We start from the raw sequence: 22,198 nt of genomic DNA, 5'->3' as shown, positions 1-22,198 counted from the left end.
TCTCCCTGTGTCTGCGTGGGTTTCCTCTGGGTGACTGTCTGTGAGGAGTGTGGTGTGTTCTCCCTGTGTCTGCGTGGGTTTCCTCTGGGTGACTGTCTGTGAGGAGTGTGGTGTGTTCTCCCTGTGTCTGCGTGGGTTTCCTCTGGGTGACTGTCTGTGAGGAGTGTGGTGTGTTCTCCCTGTGTCTGTGTGTGTTTCCTCTGGGTGACTGTCTGTGAGGAGTGTGGTGTGTTCTCCCTGTGTCTGTGTGGGTTTCCTCAGGGTGACTGTCTGTGAAGAGTGTGGTGTGTTCTCCCTGTGTCTGCGTGGGTTTCCTCTGGGTGACTGTCTGTGAGGAGTGTGGTGTGTTCTCCCTGTGTCTGCGTGGGTTTCCTCTGGGTGACTGTCTGTGAGGAGTGTGGTGTGTTCTCCCTGTGTCTGCGTGGGTTTCCTCTGGGTGACTGTCTGTGAGGAGTGTGGTGTGTTCTCCCTGTGTCTGTGTGTGTTTCCTCTGGGTGACTGTCTGTGAGGAGTGTGGTGTGTTCTCCCTGTGTCTGTGTGGGTTTCCTCAGGGTGACTGTCTGTGAAGAGTGTGGTGTGTTCTCCCTGTGTCTGTGTGGGTTTCCTCCGGGTGACTGTCTGTGAGGAGTGTGGTGTGTTCTCCCTGTGTCTGTGTGGGTTTCCTCTGGGTGACTGTCTGTGAAGAGTGTGGTGTGTTCTCCCTGTGTCTGTGTGGGTTTCCTCCGGGTGACTGTCTGTGAGGAGTGTGGTGTGTTCTCCCTGTGTCTGTGTGGGTTTCCTCCGGGTGACTGTCTGTGAGGAGTGTGGTGTGTTCTCCCTGTGTCTGCGTGGGTTTCCTCCGGGTACTCCGGTTTCCTCCCACAGTCCAAAAACACGTTGGTAGGTGGATTGGCAACTCAAAAGTGTCCTTGAGTGTGTGTGTGAGTGAATGTGTGTGTGTCTGTGTTGCCTTGCGAAGGACTGGCGCCCCCTCCAGGGTGTGTTCCCGCCTTGCGCCCAATGATTCCAGGTAGGCTCTGGACCCACCGCGACCCTGAACTGGATTAGCGCTTACAGATAATGAATGAATGAAAACAGGCGATTAACTTGATCCACAAATGGCGTTTCAACATTTTTTTAATACCTTTTTAATAAAATTCAGATTTACAAAAATATACTATGTAAATTTAAACAAATATATTCATTTTCACGTAATAATATGTTATTCTATGAAAACCTAATACATGTTTTGTGCAATGCGATAGTCATCAGAGTTGATAAAACAGCTAAGATCATCGGTGGATTAGTGGATTAGTAGCTGCCCTGAAAGTCATGGAATACTACAAAGGGGCAGCATTAATGAACTGAGATGTTCTTAGTTGACAGGTATGTTGTGATGTTGCCGTTCCACTGTCACAGAGGGAAACAAAGAGAAAGTGAGAAATGGATGGGTAATCTAGAGGCATGACAGGTGAGGCAAAACATGAAGCCTGAAAATTGTAACTGATGATCAGCACCGCAGGAACAGTGAGACAGGGAGATGTCAGAGATGTCTAGATGGCGAAAATTAGGTGCCAGATAAGAGGCACCAATCAATTTAGAGGAAGACATCCATGAAAGAGGTGGCGTCGGGTGCCGGAAGTGACAGGCAGGGGGGCTAATCCAAGGCAATGCTGGAAATTAGGGGCTGGGAGCAGTGTGGCTGCAAAAGGCCCATAGAACCCGGAGGAGACTGTGCAAACTATATCATAGGAGGCAGGATGTGGTTGGGTGGCTAGATGAGAGATATGAACAGTGGCATTAGCTGGAAAGTTAGAAACTGGCTGCCAAAAGGAGGACAACAGAGAGGCAGGAAATAAGGGATGAAGGTCCACAGCAGCACCTGAAAAGAGGATCATCAGAAATGAATATTGGGATGCAGTCGAGGTCTGTCCAGTGGAAAGTTTGTCCAACATGGAAATGGTGTGAGTGGAGGAGGTTGGGCACGGTCCTACTCCCAGAACCATGTTATCACATAACTTCAATAATGAGACAATAAGTGAGAACATGTTTTCAGGTGTGCTATCTTTTCAATCAAGACAGTAAACTGGACAAATTGTGTGCACAAGGCTTGTGGAGTACCCCCCCCCCCTTCTATTTCCTCCTGTCAGATAGCTCATTACCTTGCACCCACTCAGAAGACTTTTTCACATCAGATTGTTTTTTAGCAGTCATCCAATCAGAAGGCACAAACTAATCAGTGCCTCAGTAGCAGAGATAGACAAAGAGAGATCTTCTATCTTTCTATTTCTATATTGGGTTACATTTTTGATGGCTGCTGAAGAAATAAATATAGATATAAAGATGGTAGACCATGCAGCTGCTCAATTGTAAAAAAAATCACTGCATAAAAAGGAAGAAATTATTTTGTCACAGCTTCATTCTAGAGGACACCACATGATGTTATAGGTTTAAAATATTAACACAAATAAACATAAGTGTTTCTGTTGCAAGAGCTGAGGTTTTCAAACGAAACATTAACAAGAGAAAAGGTGACAAAGGGTTAAAGGGCTGTGCAACTGTTGCCTGTTCCATAGCCCTGAACAGAGACTTAAAATAAATGTTATTTTAAATTAAATAAACATTATTATTTTATTTCTCTGTCAATTTAAAAAGGCCGGCATGGTGGAGCAGCAGGTAGTTGTCACAGTCACACAGCTCCAGGGACCTGGAGGTTGTGGGTTCTATTCCCGCTCCGGGTGACTGTCGGTGAGGAGTGTGGTGTGTTCTCCCTGTGTCTGCGTGGTTTTCCCCCGCGTGACTGTCTGTGAGGAGTGTGGTGTGTTCTCCCTGTGTCTGCGTGGGTTTCCTTCGGGTGACTGTCTGTGAGGAGTGTGGTGTGTTCTCCCTGTGACTGCGTGGGTTTCCTCCAGGTGACTGTCTGTGAGGAGTGTGGTGTGTTCTCCCTGTGTCTGCGTGGGTTTCCTCCGGGTGACTGTCTGTGAGGAGTGTGGTGTGTTCTCCCTGTGTCTGTATGGGTTTCCTCCGGGTGACTGTCTGTGAGGAGTGTGGTGTGTTCTCCCTGTGTCTGCGTGGGTTTCCTCCGGGGGACTGTCTGTGAGGAATGTGGTGTGTTCTCCCCGTGTCTGCGTGGGTTTCCTCCGGGTGACTGTCTGTGAGGAGTGTGGTGTGTTCTCCCCGTGTCTGCGTGGGTTTCCTCCAGGTGACTGTCTGTGAGGAGTGTGGTGTGTTCTCCCCGTGTCTGCGTGGGTTTCCTCCGGGTGACTGTCTGTGAGGAGTGTGGTGTGTTCTCCCTGTGTCTGCGTGGGTTTCCTCCGGGTGACTGTCTGTGAGGAGTGTGGTGTGTTCTCCCCGTGTCTGCGTGGGTTTCCTCCGGGTGACTGTCTGTGAGGAGTGTGGTGTGTTCTCCCTGTGTCTGTGTGGGTTTCCTCTGGGTGACTGTCTGTGAGGAGTGTGGTGTGTTCTCCCTGTGTCTGTGTGGGTTTCCTCCGGGTGACTGTCTGTGAGGAGTGTGGTGTGTTCTCCCTGTGTCTGCATGGGTTTCCTCTGAGTGACTGTCTGTGAGGAGTGTGGTGTGCTCTCCCTGTGCTCCGGTTTCCTCCCACAGTCCAAAAACACACATTGGTAGGAGGATTGGCGACTCAAAAGTGTCCGTAGGTGTGAGTGTGTGAGTGAATGTGTGTGTGTGTGTCTGTCTTGACCTGTGAAGGACTGGCGCCCCCTCCAGAGTGTATTCCCGCCTTGCGCCCAATGATTCCAGGTAGACTCTGGACCCACAGTGACCCTGAACTGGATAAGGGTTACAGATAATGAATGAATGTCATTTTAAAAAAATATATATTTTAATATAAACATTTAAGAAGCATTTAACAAGCTCTGTTTAAATGTAAATGGCAAAAAAATATCTTGCTCACATGTACTAGGCCTTCTCTCTCTGGCAAAGAAAAGGCAACTGGAGTTTTTTAGACAACAGGAAGACCTTTAAAAGACACAAAAACTAACAGGGTTTCCCAACAAGGATAGACATACCCTTTAAGTGTATCTGTCAATGTGTGTGTGTGTGTGTGTTTGTGGGTGGTTGAGTGGGGTGGGGTGGGGGGGTAGTTTGTATTTTGTAGCTACTTGACAAATTTGAGCGTTCCTTTTTTTTGTGAAGTGTTTCAACTTTGTAGTTGTCACATCTCCCGTTAACAGCCCTGTGCTCCCAGAATGTGTGGTAAGTGCCAACCCAATAAATACAGCCTCTATGCCCAATGCTCAGGCTCTCCCACCCTTCTGCTCTAAGATTGATCCCTCATCTCCACCCCTTCCTTTCTTTCCTCTTTGCCTGGCCCAGGAGCTTTAGAAGCCTCTTGAATGGGGTGAAGCACAGAGGCTTCAACAGATGGCCAAAAACTGGCCTGATTCAGTCACATTGCCACTACATGAATGCAGGCACAGAGATAGCCCAGAAAGCGTTGGGGGTGGGGGGGTGGGGGGCACATCTGAGAAAGTGCAAAAGGAATTTGAGTGAGTTAATGTTAAAGAAACACTAAGAATAAAATGAATATAGTTGCAGGTATTTACTACAGTTTTGGGGTATTACTGCAGCTAATACAGTCATTTCTTAGTTTCTGTCGAACTAGAAAGAAACAGTAAATCCATTGTCTTTAGACGTACACAACAGAAAACAAAGGGGAAGTGCTCATGTTAAAGCATTTATACATGAGCTTCTGCTGTATTTTTTAAAAATGAAAAGCATCAGATCTATATCCTTTAAACATAGCAGATTAGGATTGGATTCAAAAAATTAAAATATGTTCAATTAATATGTATGGAAGTGTGTCACCTGTGTGTGTGTGTGTGTGATTCAGAGAGAGAGAGAGAGAGAGAGAGAGAGAGAGAGCTGAAAAGGGTGTGAAAAATTGAGACTTCTTCCACCCTCCCTTTTTATCTGCCTATTTAATTTATCTTCTATGCAACCACGCCTCCTATGTCTATATCAGTGAGCTGTGCAAGAGTTCCCTCTCACATGGCAAGCAGAGAGAACACCAAGGCCTGAGACAGGCTCCACTACAGCTGTGATTCTAAGAAAGGATCTTCAGGTTCCAGGGATGCCAGATATGTGGTAGGTAAATCTGCCCTACTTTACGCTACATGGTTTTGTGAGTAGCACAAAGGACTGATGTCATACTCCTTTATCATTATGTGGTGTGGTGTTAGAATGTTGTACTGAATATATCTGATGCAACAAATCAGTGACCATTGCAAAACAATATAAATTTTGGACTATTTATGTCTGACAGCTATTAACCTGTAACATTGCTCTGGTCAATTTAGATACATCTTATTTCATTGGATAAAATATCTTAATAAAAACAATTCCATAAAGAATGTTTATTTCTATAATATATAGAATTTGCAGACTATTTATACATTCAAAATATTAACATTGATATATTTCATTTGCTACATTTAAAAATTAAATCTTTTGAAAATGTAGTAACTGTACATCATGTAGATATTATTTAGATTTTATATGTCGTATCATATGTCATGTCATATATATATATATATGTTTGTTTTGTGGGCATACCCTTTAAAGTATGGGTCACATGATTGAATAGAGTTATATTTACTCATTATTTTAATATGTAGCTAGTGGTGCTTGGATGTCAGAGTTTAAAACATGTTGAAATTATTTACCGTAGGTTCATCATGTCATTCGGAACTCAGAGCAGGGTGTGTGTGTGTGTGTGTGTTTAATCCCATGAGGTCAGCATTATCTTAAGGGTAAAGTAGGTCACTAAAAGTGAATATGTAATGAGTGTGAAATGTTTATCATTGTGTAATTGCAGAGGTAGTGAATATTGTAAGATTTGTGCCTGTTTCGTTCATTATTTACTCTGCACTCTGCCTCCTCTCAGTCACATTTCACCTGATCTCTTTACACTCTGATGGATCCTGCAGTGTATTTACATCCAGAACATCATTTATAAACCCATTTTGTGAAAAACACTGGTATTTTGTAATATGTAATGAAATAGTTTGTTTTATAGATTTAATAGGGTTTGTTCATTAATTTTTTCTGATCAGAGTCAGAGTGGGGCTGGAGCATAATCGGAATCACAGGAACAGACTGGAATATAAACAAGAATTTTCTTTGTTAATTCTCTTGAGGAAGTTCAAAGAAAAAACATTCCTTTGTAACTGACAAGTTTCAAGGCACATTTACCACTATGTTACATCATATATCTTTCTACATACGCTTGATAATTGTATTGGTACTCAGGATTTTTCAAGTGAATTTTTGTCTATTCTTGTTTGATATAAGACTTCAGCTGCTCAACAGTCCATGAACAGCATTGTCTGATTCTTCTCCTCATGATGTTTCAAAGGCTGTGTGTAGGCCAATCATTCACACACACTTTGTATCTTCAAACCATCAATCAGGGCTGGAATAGTCTTGCTAGAATAACCTTGGACTTCCCAGAAACAGGTGTTACCTTGGTGGCAGCATATAATTCTCTAGAATCCCTATATCGGTTGTACACTTATACAACAGGGTACACATGGCATACACCCCATGCCATGACAGATGTGACCATCTATGTTTGTGAGAACAGTCTGATATATGGACATATAAAATCAAATCAAAATTTATTTATATAGCGCTTTTTTTTTTACAAATGACATTGTCACAAAGCAGCTTTACAGGATTAGTATCAGAACAGGTATCAATGCAAATCAGAAAGCCCCATGCGAGCAGGTCAAAGGCGAAGTGGCTTCCCTCAAGGATGGAGGAAGAAACCTTGGGAGGAATCAAGATGCACAAGGGTGACCCATCCTCCTCTGATCAAACTATTGATAGAAATGAACAGTATCAGCAGTTCAGTCTGTCATTATGCTATAGTGTGGTTATTAGAGTACTGATGTAAGTGTGATGGAAGTAACGGGGATTAATACAATAATAATAAAGTTAATAACAATGTTAATAATGGTTATAGTGGCATCAATCTGTGATCACAATAAAAGTGCTGGAAGCATCAGTCAGTGTGTTGTAATTGTGTAATTGAGCGTGGTGGGTAATGGTGAGGGGCCAGAGGTTGGCAGAAGTAGATGGAGGTGGGTAATGGTGTAGATGGTGGTGGTTAATGGCAAGGGGTCCAAGGCTGGCAGAATTAGATGGAGGTGAGCAGCTGGTCTGTTGTGAACCGTAGGAGAACCCAGCCGACAATCTTTCATCAGTGGGCTGTTATTTTCTCTGAATCTGACTACATCATGTTTCCACTGTCTGTCAGAACATCAGATATGAAACTGAACCAAGAGGTTTTGGCAGTGTTTTTGCTGTATGACTTTCTCCTAGTATTACAGAGTTTCTTGATGTAGCAAGAGACTGTATTAATTGACAATGTTTGCCTGAAGTATTACAGAGCCCATTACAGAGACAGACAAAAACACACACACACACAAAGTGGGAAGGTTCAGTAATAATTACTTTGCATATTAATTCTTTCAAAAATCCACCAATTCGTCATCACTCCCCCCTCATCAACCTACCCAACAAAAAGTTTCACCATTTTCCCAAAGTTTTTCCAAAGATTTGCAGAAGTAGTTCATTACATAGTGTGGAGCAGCACGAACAATATCATCTGGGATTTCTCTGTGACAGAAATACAGGGATTTGATCTCAATTTCCTGATTTCTGTGTTGGAGCTATTTGGGGTTTCTGTGCTGGAGCTATTTGTATGTCTGGGAATAAGAGAGGGACTTAACTATATTTTATGTTCAAACACATATCCTTTGGGCTTTAGGGGCTATTGAAAATAAACATGGTTCTTATAATGTATAGAAATGAAAATGCGGGTTGGTGCTGCATTTATAGGATTTGTTGCCACACAATATGCACTTAACTAAATTAAGTGCTAATAATATTTGGTGTAGTAACCGTAAATACTATGCAAAATTGAAAAATAAAACAGTTTTGACTGTGGAAATAGTCATGGGGTATTTGTGTGTGTTTTGATTTAACCAGGCAAACCAATTGAAAATGAGTGTGTAAATGCTCTTACATTCTTCACTCATTTAGAGTAAATATATAGATTCAGGAAGTTGCTACAGTATAAGAAATAAACAGGATCATCTTTTTAATATGCTGTGTTAATGGCGCATTGTTTTAAAAGAGAATTGTCACGTCCTGTTTTTGTTTTCCTCACCATGTGTTCATTTAGCACATGGCTCTGTTTATTCTTCCTGTCTCCGCCCTAGTCCCGCCTTAACTCCGCCTTCTCATCAGAGTCTCCTTTGTAGTCCTGCCCTCTCGTTATTGTCCCCAGGTGTTCCTTGTCAGTGCTCTGTGTATATATAGTCCCTTAGTTTCAGTGTTCCCTGGTCGGTTCTTGTGTGTGTAAATGTGTTTCTTTGTCCGTTTTCTTACACATTGCCACCAGTTCACCGTTATGTTCCTTTCCTAGTTATGTTCTACTAAGTTCTAGTTTTTATTCTTGACTCCATGCTTGTTTGTTATTAGTTTAGTTTAATTAAATATTCCTTGCAAGAATATTGAATATTGAAGAACAAGAATGTTGAAGTATTCTGGTGTATTTGGAAGAGTTACAAAATACGTTTTAGGGCATATGTCTTGTATTCTGTAGTTGAATACATATTAATATTACCCCTCCAAAAACGTTTAACCACTAACCACAGACTCTAAGACGCTGCTGATAAACTGTGAAGGCATAATGGTTTTCTCAATCAATTATGTTATGGATTTGTATGAGATTAGCCACCTATGGAGCAGGAATAGCACAAAATCCTCACCTCGGTTCATTGAAGGTTTAGCGTTCTCTCAGTTGTCTAAAAATTGACAGATACCCTTTCTATCTCATGAGCAGAGAGAGAGAAAGCCTAGCATACTGGACTGAGACTGTTTTTTTTTTTTCACTAATTTACAGGCACTGGGGTTTCGTAAACACATTACACCAGTTTCCAGCACACAAAGACACTGGAGAGCTAGCAAATGGCGAGGAAACAACATTTGCATTTTATAAAAAAGTTTTTTTTTAATTATAATCATGAATGTCACCTTTTAATGCATGTTTGACTCTGGAATGCCGGACAACACTGGACTGCAGAGTGCCACACACATTAATGACTTACAACCTATTAAAGATATTTTTATGTTTTTCTGGTTTGTGGCTAAATGAGTTTTTATCCTAAACAGTTTATTTAGCTGTTGCCAAAACCTTCATCAAATCTTCATACATTTTTGTCAGAACATTGCTATGAACATGTCACACATGCGTGTATTATCTCTGCCCAACAGCAAATCATATTGAATTTTGTTCATTTTTCATGTTTTTTGCAAACTCATTTGAACTCCTCCTTGAATATTGATTAGATTTCCTCAAAAATGATAAACTCCAGGCACACTTGAAGATAAATTGCAAAGTAATAGTTGAGTACTCAGATAATGATATAATTAAAGGCTATTCGGTGGTGGTGGGTCTGAAGCCTACCCGGAATCACTGGGTGCATGGCAGGAACACACCCTGTACCAGGCGCCAGTCTTTTGCAAGGCATAACAATAATAGTAATAATAATAATAATAATAATAATAATAATAATAATAATTTGCATTTATAGCACATTTCTAATACCCAAGATAGCTTTACCTGTGAAGACAGACAGAGAGAGAGAGAAAGAGAGGTTGAGACTGAGACAGTGATCTACAAAAACAGTAGCTGGAAATTGGGTACTGACTACTATTAGTCTACTACTATTAATTGGGAACTACTATTAGAGGACACTTGCAGGACTATTAGGGTTCTTGCAGGACAGTAGGGGTGTAAATATTCTGAGAGGTAAAGCCTGTTTCTGTACGTGGATGGTGGATATAATTTCTTATTATAATGTAAATTAGATAATAAATTCTTTCAATCTTGAATTAAAAATTTTGAACTTCAGCTATGCAACAATTCTATTATAAAGTTTGGCATGAAGTGATAAGCAATAAGTTATAAAATCTGAGCTTTTGGCAAGTGCTCCTTACATACATTTTTAGAAAAACCTTCACTGTGGTGGCACCCTCAACGGTGCATATTTTGTACCTTTAATTAGGGAACACAACTGTAACTTATTCTGTTATAATTGTACATTTTAAAGTTTTGTTGATTTTATATATCACTTTTCTCTGCTGCACTTATAATTTACTTTTATATTACACAGATCTGTAAGAGAAGATAACATATATTAACCTCTCCTTCTGGAGAAGTGAATGTAATGTACCTTTAGTGAACAAAAAACTGGAATTTAAAACCACAGTTGTAATTGTAAAGGTACGTTTACACTAATGTGTTACACCTGTTGGAGACACTATTTAAATCCCATTCTTCCTTGATCACATTACATAGTAATGCTACTTTCATGTATTGCATTTTGCTATGGTTTCTATGGTTTTGCTTGGTATTTGACCAGTTTTCTGAACCTTAGTTTAGTCTTTGTTTAAACATGTATTCCTGTGTTGCTGTATTTTCACTTGTATCATGCTCTGGATTTTGGATTTCTCCTTGTATAAAACTATATTTTCACACACACTCTTCCCATAGTTACTCACATGGTCAAATAATTTCTTTAGCTTTTTTCTCAATTAAATATTTAAGAGATTTATAAACTCATAGATTTTTGTTTTTGTTTCTTTGCATATTTTATGACTTTGCATTAGTTGCATTGTTTGTATAAGTTAATATTAGGTAAACAAGTTAAATTATTCTTTTTGTTTAGTGTTGCAAGAATAAGTAAATATAACATTACTCAAGATAATGCAGGGCACGATGACATAGTAGGTAATGTCATAGTTGCACAGCTCCATGGTCCTGGTGTTGTGGGATCAATTCATGCTCCGGGTGACTGTCTGTGAGGTGTGTTCTCTCTGTGTCTGCGTGGGTTTCCTCCAGGTGACTGTCTGTGAGGAGTTTGGTGTGTTCTCCCTGTGTCTGCGTGGATTTTCTCCGGGTGACTGTCTGTGAGGAGTGTGGTGTGTTTTCTCCCTGTGTCTGCATGGGTTTCCTCCTGGTGACAGTCTGTGAGAAGTGTGGTGTGTTCTCCCTGTGTCTGCGTGGGTTTCCTCCGGGTGACTGTCTGTGAGGAGTATGGTGTGTTCTCCCTGTGTCTGCGTGGGTTTCCTCCGGGTGACTGTCTGTGAGAAATGTGGTGTGTTCTCCCTGTGTCTGCATGGGTTTCCTCCGGGTGACTGTCTGTGAGGAGTGTTGTGTGTTCTCTCTGTGTCTGTGTGGATTTCCTCCGGGTGACTGTCTGTGAGGAGTGTGGTGTGTTCTCCCTGTGTCTGCGTGGGTTTCCTCTGGGTGACTGTCTGTGAGGAGTGTGGTGTTTTCTCCCTGTGTCTGCGTGGGTTTTCTCTGGGTGACTGTCTGTGAGGAGTGTGGTGTGTTCTCCCTGTGTCTGCGTGGGTTTCCTCCGGGTGACTGTCTGTGAGGAGTGTGGTGTTTTCTCCCTGTGTCTGCGTGGGTTTTCTCTGGGTGACTGTCTGTGAGGAGTGTGGTGTGTTCTCCCTGTGTCTGCGTGGGTTTCCTCCTGGTGACTGTCTGTGAGAAGTGTGGTGTGTTCTCCCTGTGTCTGCGTGGGTTTCCTCCAGGTGACTGTCTGTGAGGAGTGTGGTGTGTTTTCCCTGTGTCTGCGTGGGTTTCCTCCGGGTGACTGTCTGTGAGGAGTGTGGTGTGTTCTCCCTGTGTCTGCGTGGGTTTCCTCCGGGTGACTGTCTGTGAGGAGTTTGGTGTGTTCCCCCTGTGTCTGCGTGGGTTTCCTCCGGGTGACTGTCTGTGAGGAGTGTGTTTACTCCCTGTGTTTGCGTGGGTTTCCTCCGGGTGACTGTCTGTGAGAAGTGTGGTGTGTTCTCCCTGTGTCTGTGTGGGTTTCCTCCGGGTGACTGTCTGTGAGGAGTGTGGTGTTTACTCCCTGTGTTTGCGTGGGTTTCCTCCGGGTGACTGTCTGTGAGGAGTGTGGTGTGTTCTCCCTGTGTCTGCGTGGGTTTCCTCCGGGTGACTGTCTGTGAGGAGTTTGGTGTGTTCTCCCTGTGTCTGCATTGGTTTCCTCTCCCGCTCCTGTTTCCTCCCATAGTTCAAAATCACATGTTGGTAGGTGGACTGGTGACTCAAAAGTGCCCATAGGTGTGAATGACAGCCCCCTTCAGGGTTTGTTCCTGCCTTGTGCCCAATGATTCTGGGTATACTCTGGACCCACCATCACCCTGAGCTGGATAAGAGGTTACAGACAATGAATGAATGAATGTTTCTATACTCATTGTTCATTTTACCAGCTCCAGTTACATAAAAGTACACATAGGTCACACAGTCCACCTATTGTTCTGCATATTTGGTAGCCCCCTTTTACCTTATTCATGCTTAAGATTGAGTGTTTTGGTTGTTTTTATTTTCTTTATTTATAAATTCATTTGTTATATATATATTTATTTTCTGTTTAGGGCAGTGTAATAGTCTGAATGAACCAAATTTGGCAGTTTTAATTGCATATTTGTCCTTTATTCACATATTTTGTATATTCATATATTTAATATATAGAGCTTCTTATATTTTATATATAGCTATCAAAGTGCTTCACAAAATTTTGATGTTTGTTTGATCAGTAAATATGTATTTGAGATGAGTATGTTTTATCTGTGACCTGATGCTTTTAAATTGGCAAATTGAAAACAAAAGATACCCTATCATTAATTTCTGATATTCTATGTTTTATTTACAGATACACTGCCAACAAAACAATCCCTTCACTGTATTGAAGTTAAGGAATGTGGAGGTGCCATTTTAGCAGAATAATGTCACGTTGGAGACCAGTCACCCTCCTCCTTTTTCTGTTAGTTTCTGATGGGTCCATGTACCTTTCTGGCCAGCGAGAAAGATCACGTTTGCAGAAGAGCCGGCGTGATATTCGCCCAAACATCATTCTATTTCTTACAGATGACCAGGACATAGAGCTTGGTGAGCTATATAAGGGGTTTGATAGATTATGAAATTCACTAAAATTGGCCCAGTTTGGAAACTGCACCATACCAATTACATTCAGTGATGTAAGACATCCAGTGGACTTTGTTTAATGTCCAAAATTCGTTGTATTTCTTCAGTGTTAGACCCTTGGTCATTTACATTACTGGACTTGCAAAGTAAGGGCTATGCTTCTTGTTTTTGTCCAGCTTCTTTCACTCTTTCAGACTCTTTGGGGTTGATATTTATTGTCAAGCATCCCCTACATATGGGGAAATCTGACAAGACTCAGGGAATAATTTAAATAGTTCTCTTGTTTTTTGTAAACCTATTTCTGTCTCTGTCTCCCTGTATTTTACTCTACCCTCTCTCACTCACTTTCTCTGTATCCAACTCTTTCAGGCTCCATGCTAGCCATGAACAAAACTAAACGTATAATGATGCAGGAGGGTACTCACTTCTCCAATGCATTTTCAACAACACCTATGTGTTGCCCATCTCGGTCCTCCATTCTGACTGGAAAATATGTGCACAACCACCACACCTACACCAACAATGAGAACTGTTCATCTCCTTCATGGCAGGCCCACCACGAGCCTCACAGCTTTGCTGTACACCTCAACAATTCAGGCTACAGAACTGGTCAGTTTTCAGTATTTTATACACTAACAGATTATGTAGTCACAAAACAAATAATTTAAATTAAATCCCACAGTGCTTAGCTTCCTGTCATTTCCTTGATAATTACTCCCAAATATTATTACTCTTTTTTACAGCTTTCTTTGGAAAATATCTGAATGAGTACAATGGCTCTTATGTGCCACCTGGCTGGAAAGAATGGGTAGCACTTGTGAAGAACTCACGCTTCTACAACTATACTTTATGCAGGAATGGGGTTCGGGAGAAGCATGGCATGGAGTACCCCAAGGTTCTACACTAAGTCCTTTAAATATTCTACAGAATATAATTAAAGCATTTACGTTTATGGATAAAACACTCAATAATTTCTTAAAATGAGTGAACAGAGACCTAACCATTAGTTTCTTTTATGCTATCACTGCTGTGCCTCTCTTTTGAGGTTGTCCCCACAAAGCTGAAATACTTCCAGAGAAAATAAAAACAAATGTTTAACTACAATCCCCATTTAAAAAAAAATGTTGATACTCTGTGTAAATGTAAATAAGAACGGGTTGCAATGATGTGCAAATAATTTAAGCTATATATTTAATTTAAGATTATACAACAACAATATTTAAATGTTGAAGGTTTTTTGTTTTTTGAAAAAAATTGCCAATTTTGTATAAACCAAAACACCAAGGTCTAATATCCATGTCTAATCTCAAATTACAGGACTACCTCACTGACATTATCACAAATGACAGCATTAACTACTTTCGGATGTCAAAGAGACTCTACCCCCACCGGCCTGTGATGATGGTTCTGAGCCATGTTGCTCCTCATGGACCAGAAGACGCAGCTCCTCAATACAGCACAGCTTTCTCAAATTCCTCCCAGCACATGTGAGCATACACCATATGATCTCTTGATATGTCAATTCAGAGTTTAGGAAACAATTTACAAGGTGCTTTTTTATTTAAAATAAATACTTTGAGTTACCGCATAATAGAGTGATAATATATATATAATACACATGCTTTTAGAATTTGAGTTTCTATTTTTAGCATAGTGGAGTGAAAAATATTATGTTGTGCACTTAATTATTACTGGCAAATATGTAATTACACATGAGTCAGTAATGACATACTTCATGTTGCCAGAATAACCTGTGCAAAATTATTAATGGCTGTTTATTATAATATACATTTTTTGCATCTGATAGTGCTCCTCTGGTATTTTTACCTTTAAAAGGTATATGTTCATATTTTGTTATTTTTTTATTCTTATTTTGAAGTGCTAATATAATTTAACTTTGTTTAAAATCATAGATGGCATATTAATCTATTAATCATACTGTACTGTTAAAACAGTTATGCAAAACATTGATTGGCCTGTGTCTGCGTGGGTTTCCTCCGGGTGACTGTCTGTGAGGAGTGTGGTGTGTTCTCCCTTTGTCTGCGTGGGTTTCCTCCGGGTGACTGTCTGTGAGGAGTGTGGTGTGTTCTCCCTGTGTCTGCGTGGGTTTCCTCCGGGTGACTGTCTGTGAGGAGTGTGGTGTGTTCTCCCTGTGTCTGTGTGGGTTTCCTCCGGGTGACTGTCTGTGAGGAGTGTGGTGTGTTCTCCCTGTGTCTGCGTGGGTTTCCTCTGGGTGACTGTCTGTGAGGAGTGTGGTGTGTTCTCCCTGTGTCTGTGTGGATTTTCTCCGGGTGACTGTCTGTGAGGAGTGTGGTGTGTTCTCCCTGTGTCTGCGTTGGTTTCCTCTGGGTGCTCCGGTTTCCTCCCACAGTCCAAAAACACAGGTTGGTAGGTGGATTGGTGACTCAAAAGTGTTCGTAGGTGTGTGTGTGTGAATGAATGTGTGTGTGTCTGTGTTGCCCTGTGAAGGACTGGCGTCCCCTCCAGGGTGTATTCCCGCCTTGTGCCCAATGATTTCAGGTAGGCTCTGGACCCACTGCGACCCTGAACTGGATAAGGGTTACAGATAATGAATGAATGAATGAATAATTAATATGCAATATAAAAGATCATATGTTAAAACAAAACAATGTCTTTCAGACTTAACATAATGCTTTACACAATTCCTAACCAAATGGCACACACACAATATATGAGAGCTGAGATGCTGGGGATTAATGATTAAATTGCCATTTTAAACATATAATTATAATTCATTTCTAATTGTCCACTTGGAATTATTTTTACACCATTTAAACCATGTGAAACTAGGGTTAGGGTTAACCCTAGCACACTACATCATGCCATTTTGAACATAGTCATCTGCTGCAGACTTAAGGGAGGGATGCATAACATGTGCATTGGGGTGCTTATGAGCATCTTTGATGAATAAGATACAATAACTGAGACGTCCTAAAGCCTTGCACGCTTAGGTGGGCGCATGCAAATGAAGGATGCTAGGGTGCACTATTGGGACTTACCTGGAGCATTTCTGCATGTTTACAGGTGTTCCCTCCCCTATCCAGGCCCAATGAGTTTATCCTTGTCTGTCTGATGTCAATCACTTCTGATCTGCCAGCTAAGGGCTGTAAGTGAATCCCTGAGGAGTGGCATCTTGCAGTGCACTATTCCCTGTCTAAAAGGACCTCAGATCACCAATCAAAGCCCACTACAGCTCACATGTCAAAGTAACACTGGAAAACCAAAAGTGTTGAATTCACAAAGACTTTACGTAAAAACTTTCCATTGCCTGGAACTCTGGAATTCTGTGTTAACATTATGTAGAATATAAAGCCATGTTTATTGTGTCGTGGTGAGCAAATGGATACGGACATTTATTTTTCACCAGTGCTGTATCTGTCCTATAACTGTCAGTGATTTTTTTAAAAGACGTAATCTTTCATGTTCATAATAATTTAAAATGCTGTGATTTAAAGGGTGTCGTGCACCATGAATAAAAACTCAAAACACCTGGCAGGGTGGGTTTGGGGTTTCTGGAGAATGGTTGAGTGTTGATGGCTAAAAATCTGTGTAAATGTAGATGGATTAGATTACTTGTTAAATATCTTTGGTGTTTGGTGTTTACTGTGTGATAAGAACATTTGAAGCTATTCAACTAATTAATTTTAATTAAAAACAAGAGGCAGATTCTGCACTAGGGGTTTAAATTATGAAATAAACTCATGGAAATTTAATGGTAAATATGATCAGCTTTTCACAAGATTGTGCTTTAATAACTCATTGTATTTGCTAATTGTGCCTCCAGCACCCCAAGCTATAATTATGCCCCCAACCCAGACAAGCACTGGATTTTGCGTTACACTGGCCCTATGAAGCCTGTTCACATGCAGTTCACCAACTTGCTTCAAAGGAGAAGGCTACAGACGCTGCTGTCAGTTGATGACAGCGTAGAAAAGGTATGAAATCTTCCACCTTTATTACATTCTACATATGATAATTGTAATATTTATTACAGTCCATTATTAATGAGTCCATAGCACTGAAGTGTAACATGTCAAAGTTGGATTAATGCCTCATTAATATGTAAGCAAACATTCAGATTTGATGAGAATTATTTGAGTCAGAATTATTCACAGTGATTAAAAAACAGATGTGTGAGGCCTGACAAGGGATCTTAAGAGCTCCTAAAGATGCATCACAGACAGATATTATACAAAATAATTATGTACAGGGTTTGGACAATGAAACTGAAACACATGTCACTTTAGTGTGGGAGGAGTCATGGCTAAATTGGAGCAGCCTGGTGGCCAATCTTCATTAATTGCACATTGCACCAGTAAGACCATGTGCATCCAATGGTTCAAACATTGTGTCCTGAAGGCGGTGCCATGTATCAGGACGGCAATGCACCAATACACACAGCAAGGCTGGTGAAAGATTGGTTTGATGAACATGAAAGTGAAGTTGAACATCTCCCATGGCCTGCACAGTCACCAGATCTAAATATTATTGAGCCACTTTGGGGTGTTTTGGAGGAGCGAGTCAGGAAACGTTTTCCTCCACCAGCATCACATAGTGACCTGGCCACTATCCTGCAAGAAGAATGGCTTCAAATCCCTCTGACCACTGTGCAGGACTTGTATATGTCATTCCCAAGACGAATTGACGCTGTATCGGCCGCAAAAGGAGGCCCTACACCATACTGAAATTATTGTGGTCTAAAACCAGGTGTTTCACTTTCATTGTCCAACCCCTCTATATTAAATGATATTGGGGGCATTTGCTTATAAAATATTTGCTTTTGATTTTTTGTTTAAATTAGCATTAATTTTTAATTATAATCATACACAATATGTCAACTATCCTGAGCCAACCCATTACAGCTTCATATAAGGCCCACCACTCTCTCTTTCTACCTGCAGCCACCAAATTTCTGTTGACTCCTACACCTCAACACTAAGGTTGCTGTGGCTATTTATGATCCGATCAGCAGCAGCTACAACTAGCAACATTTACTCACTAGTGTTGCTGTGGCCTTTTATGATGTATTATCATGCTTATTACTTTATATTGTATTTTATTATTCACAGGTTCCTTCATACAGTGAACCAATGCAATACTCATACAATTTTGAGTAACCCAACAAAAAAAGGGCTTGACTGATCATTGGTTGATTGGTTGATTGATTGATTGATTGATTGGCCTGTACCAAACTTTGAACATTTTATGGAGTTAGTAACACTCACTTTTACATAATTCATAACTTGATGTAGCCAGACAAATATATAGTCAAGTCTTGTAGTTGGATTTGTTTTTCCACTCATCTTTGCAGAATGCCTCTTGTTCTAGGACAGGGGTCGGCAACCCGCGGCTCTTTGATCCCTCTGATGCCGCTCAGCTTTTGAAAATAATTAATGAGTATTTAATTAAAATGTATTTTATTTTAGTTCGTTCATTTTCAAAATGTAATTCTATGAAGATTATGGTGATCTTGTAACATCTAAAATATTTGAATATTTAATATTTAAAATATTTTTGTCGCTCTTAATACACGTCACAACTTCCAATGTGCGACACCCGGCAGTGTGAGGTTTCTTGAACTTTTTGACCGCTGACTGCACGGCGCCAGTGAAATAATGACGGCACGCAGAGAGAGGACAGCATTTTTGTTTGCTGCCAGTGGAAAATTTAAGTTCGGCGTTTTTTTCCCCATTACTACAAGGACTCAAATAGACATTGAGTATTTTACTTAACCGTCAACACAACGTCTTTTTTTCGGAGTTAAAAATATTTTGTTGCATGCAGAAATTTTATTTCATTTTTCTGCAGTCGTTCATTAATTTCATAAATGTAACACAGTATAGTTTGTTTATACATAGCACAAAGGCAAAAAAAAAAAAAACCCTGTTATGCGCAGTGTTATTTCATGTAAAATTTCAAAAGGATTTTGTGGCTTCCAGTGTTTTCTTTACTGTGTGAAACGGGTCCAAATGGCTCTTTGAGTGGTAAAGGTTGCCGACCCCTGTTCTAAGATATTCTTCAGTCATCTAACATGCATGACTTGTTTAAGGTCTATACAGTTTAGGTCAGGGGACTATGGGGGCCTTTAGAAAGCTTTAGTATGTCTCCAAATAGTCCAGTAACAATATTCACTGGTAACTTTCCAACTTATGACACGTCTATGAAAATAATATATGTGCTGGCACTGTACAATACTAAGATATGTTGGTATTTGTATAATACATTTAATATAAAATATTTTGAAGCTCTGAAATTTAAATGAAGTTAAGGATTTGCTGAAAATATTAGAAGCTGTGTTTTTTACTCAATAATTCCCCAAAATGAAAAAAAAAAAAAAAAAAAATCAGAAACAAACCAAAAACGCCCATTAACAACTATATGACATTTAATAGTGATGCTACTGTGGTGGATTGTGTTGCTTTTGTCTGGAAACAAATGGTGTGAATTTGATTGCAAAACAAAATTCGTCAGGTTGGACATCATTTTGTACAATTTGTTTAACCACACAACAGTATGCATCTGTTTGTAGAGCATAAATAAACCTAGCAGTGATGTTACTCTACAAGAAAGGTATTGTCTTTATTTCATATACTTTTATACATGCTTTATGTTTCACTTTAATCCAAAGGTGTACAATATGCTGGTGGAGATGGCAGAACTGGACAACACCTACCTCATTTACATGTCTGATCATGGCTACCATATTGGCCAGTTTGGCCTTGTTAAGGGGAAGTCCATGCCTTATGAGTTTGACATTCGTGTGCCTTTTTATATTCGAGGCCCCAATGTGGAGGCAGGTGCCATGTGAGTACTGATCAAAGATAGTTCATGAAAATAAGATGCTATTTAATAATTAAATTTGAAATGTTTGCAAGATGCAAATAGATATTTTCTTTCTCACTCGGGTTGGTAATTGTCTGTTTTCTTTTTCAGTAACCCTCATATAGTTCTCAATATTGACATAGCACCCACACTACTTGATATTGCTGGAGTAGACATTCCAGTAGACATGGATGGAAAATCCATTCTGAAACTGTTGGACACTTATAGACCAATGAACAGGTAAAGCTTATGCTTAAAAATGTTTGTTTATTTATATATTTTAATTAAAATGCAGTGTATTTGTTCTAGTGTTGTCAGTAAATTATATAGTAAGTTCTGAAACACTACAATATGGGTAAGTCACAATTTAATAGTCACAATAACAGCAGGTCGGTGTCGCAGTCACACAGCTCCAGGGACTTGGAGGTTGTGGGTTCGATTCCCGCTCCGGGTGACTGTCTGTGAGGAGTGTGGTGTATTCTCCCTGTGTCTGCGTGGGTTTCCTCCGGGTGACTGTCTGTGAGGAGTGTGGTGTGTTCTCCCTGTGTCTGCGTGGGTTTCCTCCATGTGACTGTCTGTGAGGAGTGTGGTGTGTTCTCCCTGTGTCTGCGTGGGTTTTCTCCGGGTGACTGTCTGTGAGGAATTTGGTGTGTTCTCCCTGTGTCTGCGTGGGTTTCCTCCGGGTGACTGTCTGTGAAGAATTGTGGTGTGTTCTCCCTGTGTCTGTGTGGGTTTCCTCCGGGTGCTCCGGTTTCCTCCCACAGCCCAAAAACACGCGTTGGTAGGTGGATTGGAGACTCAAAAAGTGTCCGTAGGTGTGAGTGAATGTATGTGTGTGTGTGTCTGTGTTTCCCTGTGAAGGACTGGCACCTCCTCCAGGGTGTATTCCCACCTTGTGCCCAATGATTCCAGGTAGGCTCTGGACCCATCGCGACCCTGAACTGGATAATGGTTACAGATAATGAATGAATGAATGAATACTACTTAATTCAAGTTCGTATTAATTATCATTCCATCGTAACATTACTTAACCGTTTATTAAGATGTATTACTGTCTAAACTATCATAAATTATGTACCCTTATTGAAATGTGTTGAATTCTGTTAAATTCTTATGCAAAAGACATAAAAGTAGTTCTGCTCTACACATACATTATTTAATATCATAATACATTATTGAATGGATAGCAATTATTCTGTATTCATGTTTTCAATATTAATTTCATATATATGTACACAGTATTTAAGCAGTGCTTAACTCAGATATAAGAATAACATTTCTAAATTATGAATGTTCCATTAACTTATTAACAGAAAGTTAATAATATTCTGTCTGAATATGAGTGGTAAAGGGAAACTGGAACTGCAAATAAAAATATATATATATCCAAACATGCTCTATAAGTAGATTTGTTTCAAATGGTGTTCTTTTTGTATGTTTCAAGGTTTCATTTTAACAAGAAAGCCAAAGCTTGGAGAGATTCTTTCTTGGTAGAGAGAGGGTGAGTATTTAGAATTGGGCTCCAGGCCTATGCTCTATTTTCTTAGTATGGTAACTGTGGGTTTGGTTTAACCTTTCCCCCTTGTAACATCCTAGGAAACCTCTGCAAAAGCAAACAGATAGAAAAAAGGAGACGAGGGAGAACTCTCTGCCAAAGTACCAGCAAGTTAAACATCTCTGCCAGAAAGCAGAGTATCAGACCCCGTGCAAGCAGCCAGGACAGGTATATGACTATACCCAGCTAACAAGCTAACATGGCTTAAAAAATGGCCCCATTTGAGCTGCCCATGATGGACCCATCTGGCTTGATTATTGAATGCTATGATGTCCAAATTTGTGGATTTATGGCTTGCCTAGTGTTACCTGATTCAAGGTCAGCAACTGAGCCCACATTTGCCTATACAGGTCCCTTGTAACCACGTTTATCCACACGTTTTCATTGTTCAGACAACTTCCGCCAGTATTTGCCCCACAAATAATTTGAGGTGTCAAATGAAAGCTTATGATTCCCCTTGTGGGTGGCACAGTGGCGCAGCAGGTTAGTGTCGCAGTCACACAGCTCCAGGGGCCTGGAGGTTGTGGGTTCGATTCCCACTCCGAGTGACTGTCTGTGAGGAGTGTGGTGTGTTCTCCCTGTGTCTGCGTGGGTTTCCTCCGGGTGCTCCGGTTTCCTCCCACAGTCCAAAGACACACGTTGGTAGGTGGATTGGCGACTCAAAAGTGTCCAATTTAGGGTCGTGGGTGGTCCAGAGCCTACCTGGAATCATCGGGCGCAAGGCGGGAATACACCCTGGAGGGGACGCCAGTCCTTCACAGGGCAACACAGACACACACACACCTACGGACAC

At 40.8% G+C, this 22,198-nt stretch overlaps 1 protein-coding gene across 1 annotated transcript; it reads left to right on the top strand.

The window, feature by feature from the left end:
* Positions 1-4,971: 4,971 nt before the first annotated feature.
* LOC136696323 (extracellular sulfatase Sulf-2-like) lies at positions 4,972-21,355 on the top strand. Its single transcript, XM_066670605.1, has 9 exons — positions 4,972-5,086; positions 12,736-12,971; positions 13,377-13,616; positions 13,751-13,902; positions 14,325-14,494; positions 16,813-16,963; positions 19,657-19,832; positions 19,962-20,090; positions 21,295-21,355. The coding sequence occupies exons 2-9, from the start codon at positions 12,782-12,784 to the stop codon at positions 21,353-21,355; spliced, it is 1,269 nt and encodes a 422-aa protein (XP_066526702.1). The 5' UTR covers positions 4,972-5,086; positions 12,736-12,781.
* The last annotated feature ends 843 nt before the right edge of the window (positions 21,356-22,198 follow it).

This window comes from Hoplias malabaricus, chromosome 5 (genome assembly GCF_029633855.1).
Source record: "Hoplias malabaricus isolate fHopMal1 chromosome 5, fHopMal1.hap1, whole genome shotgun sequence".
Taxonomy (NCBI): domain Eukaryota; kingdom Metazoa; phylum Chordata; class Actinopteri; order Characiformes; family Erythrinidae; genus Hoplias; species Hoplias malabaricus.
Note: the sequence above shows the minus strand (reverse complement) of the source record. Positions and strands in the feature narration are given on the sequence as shown.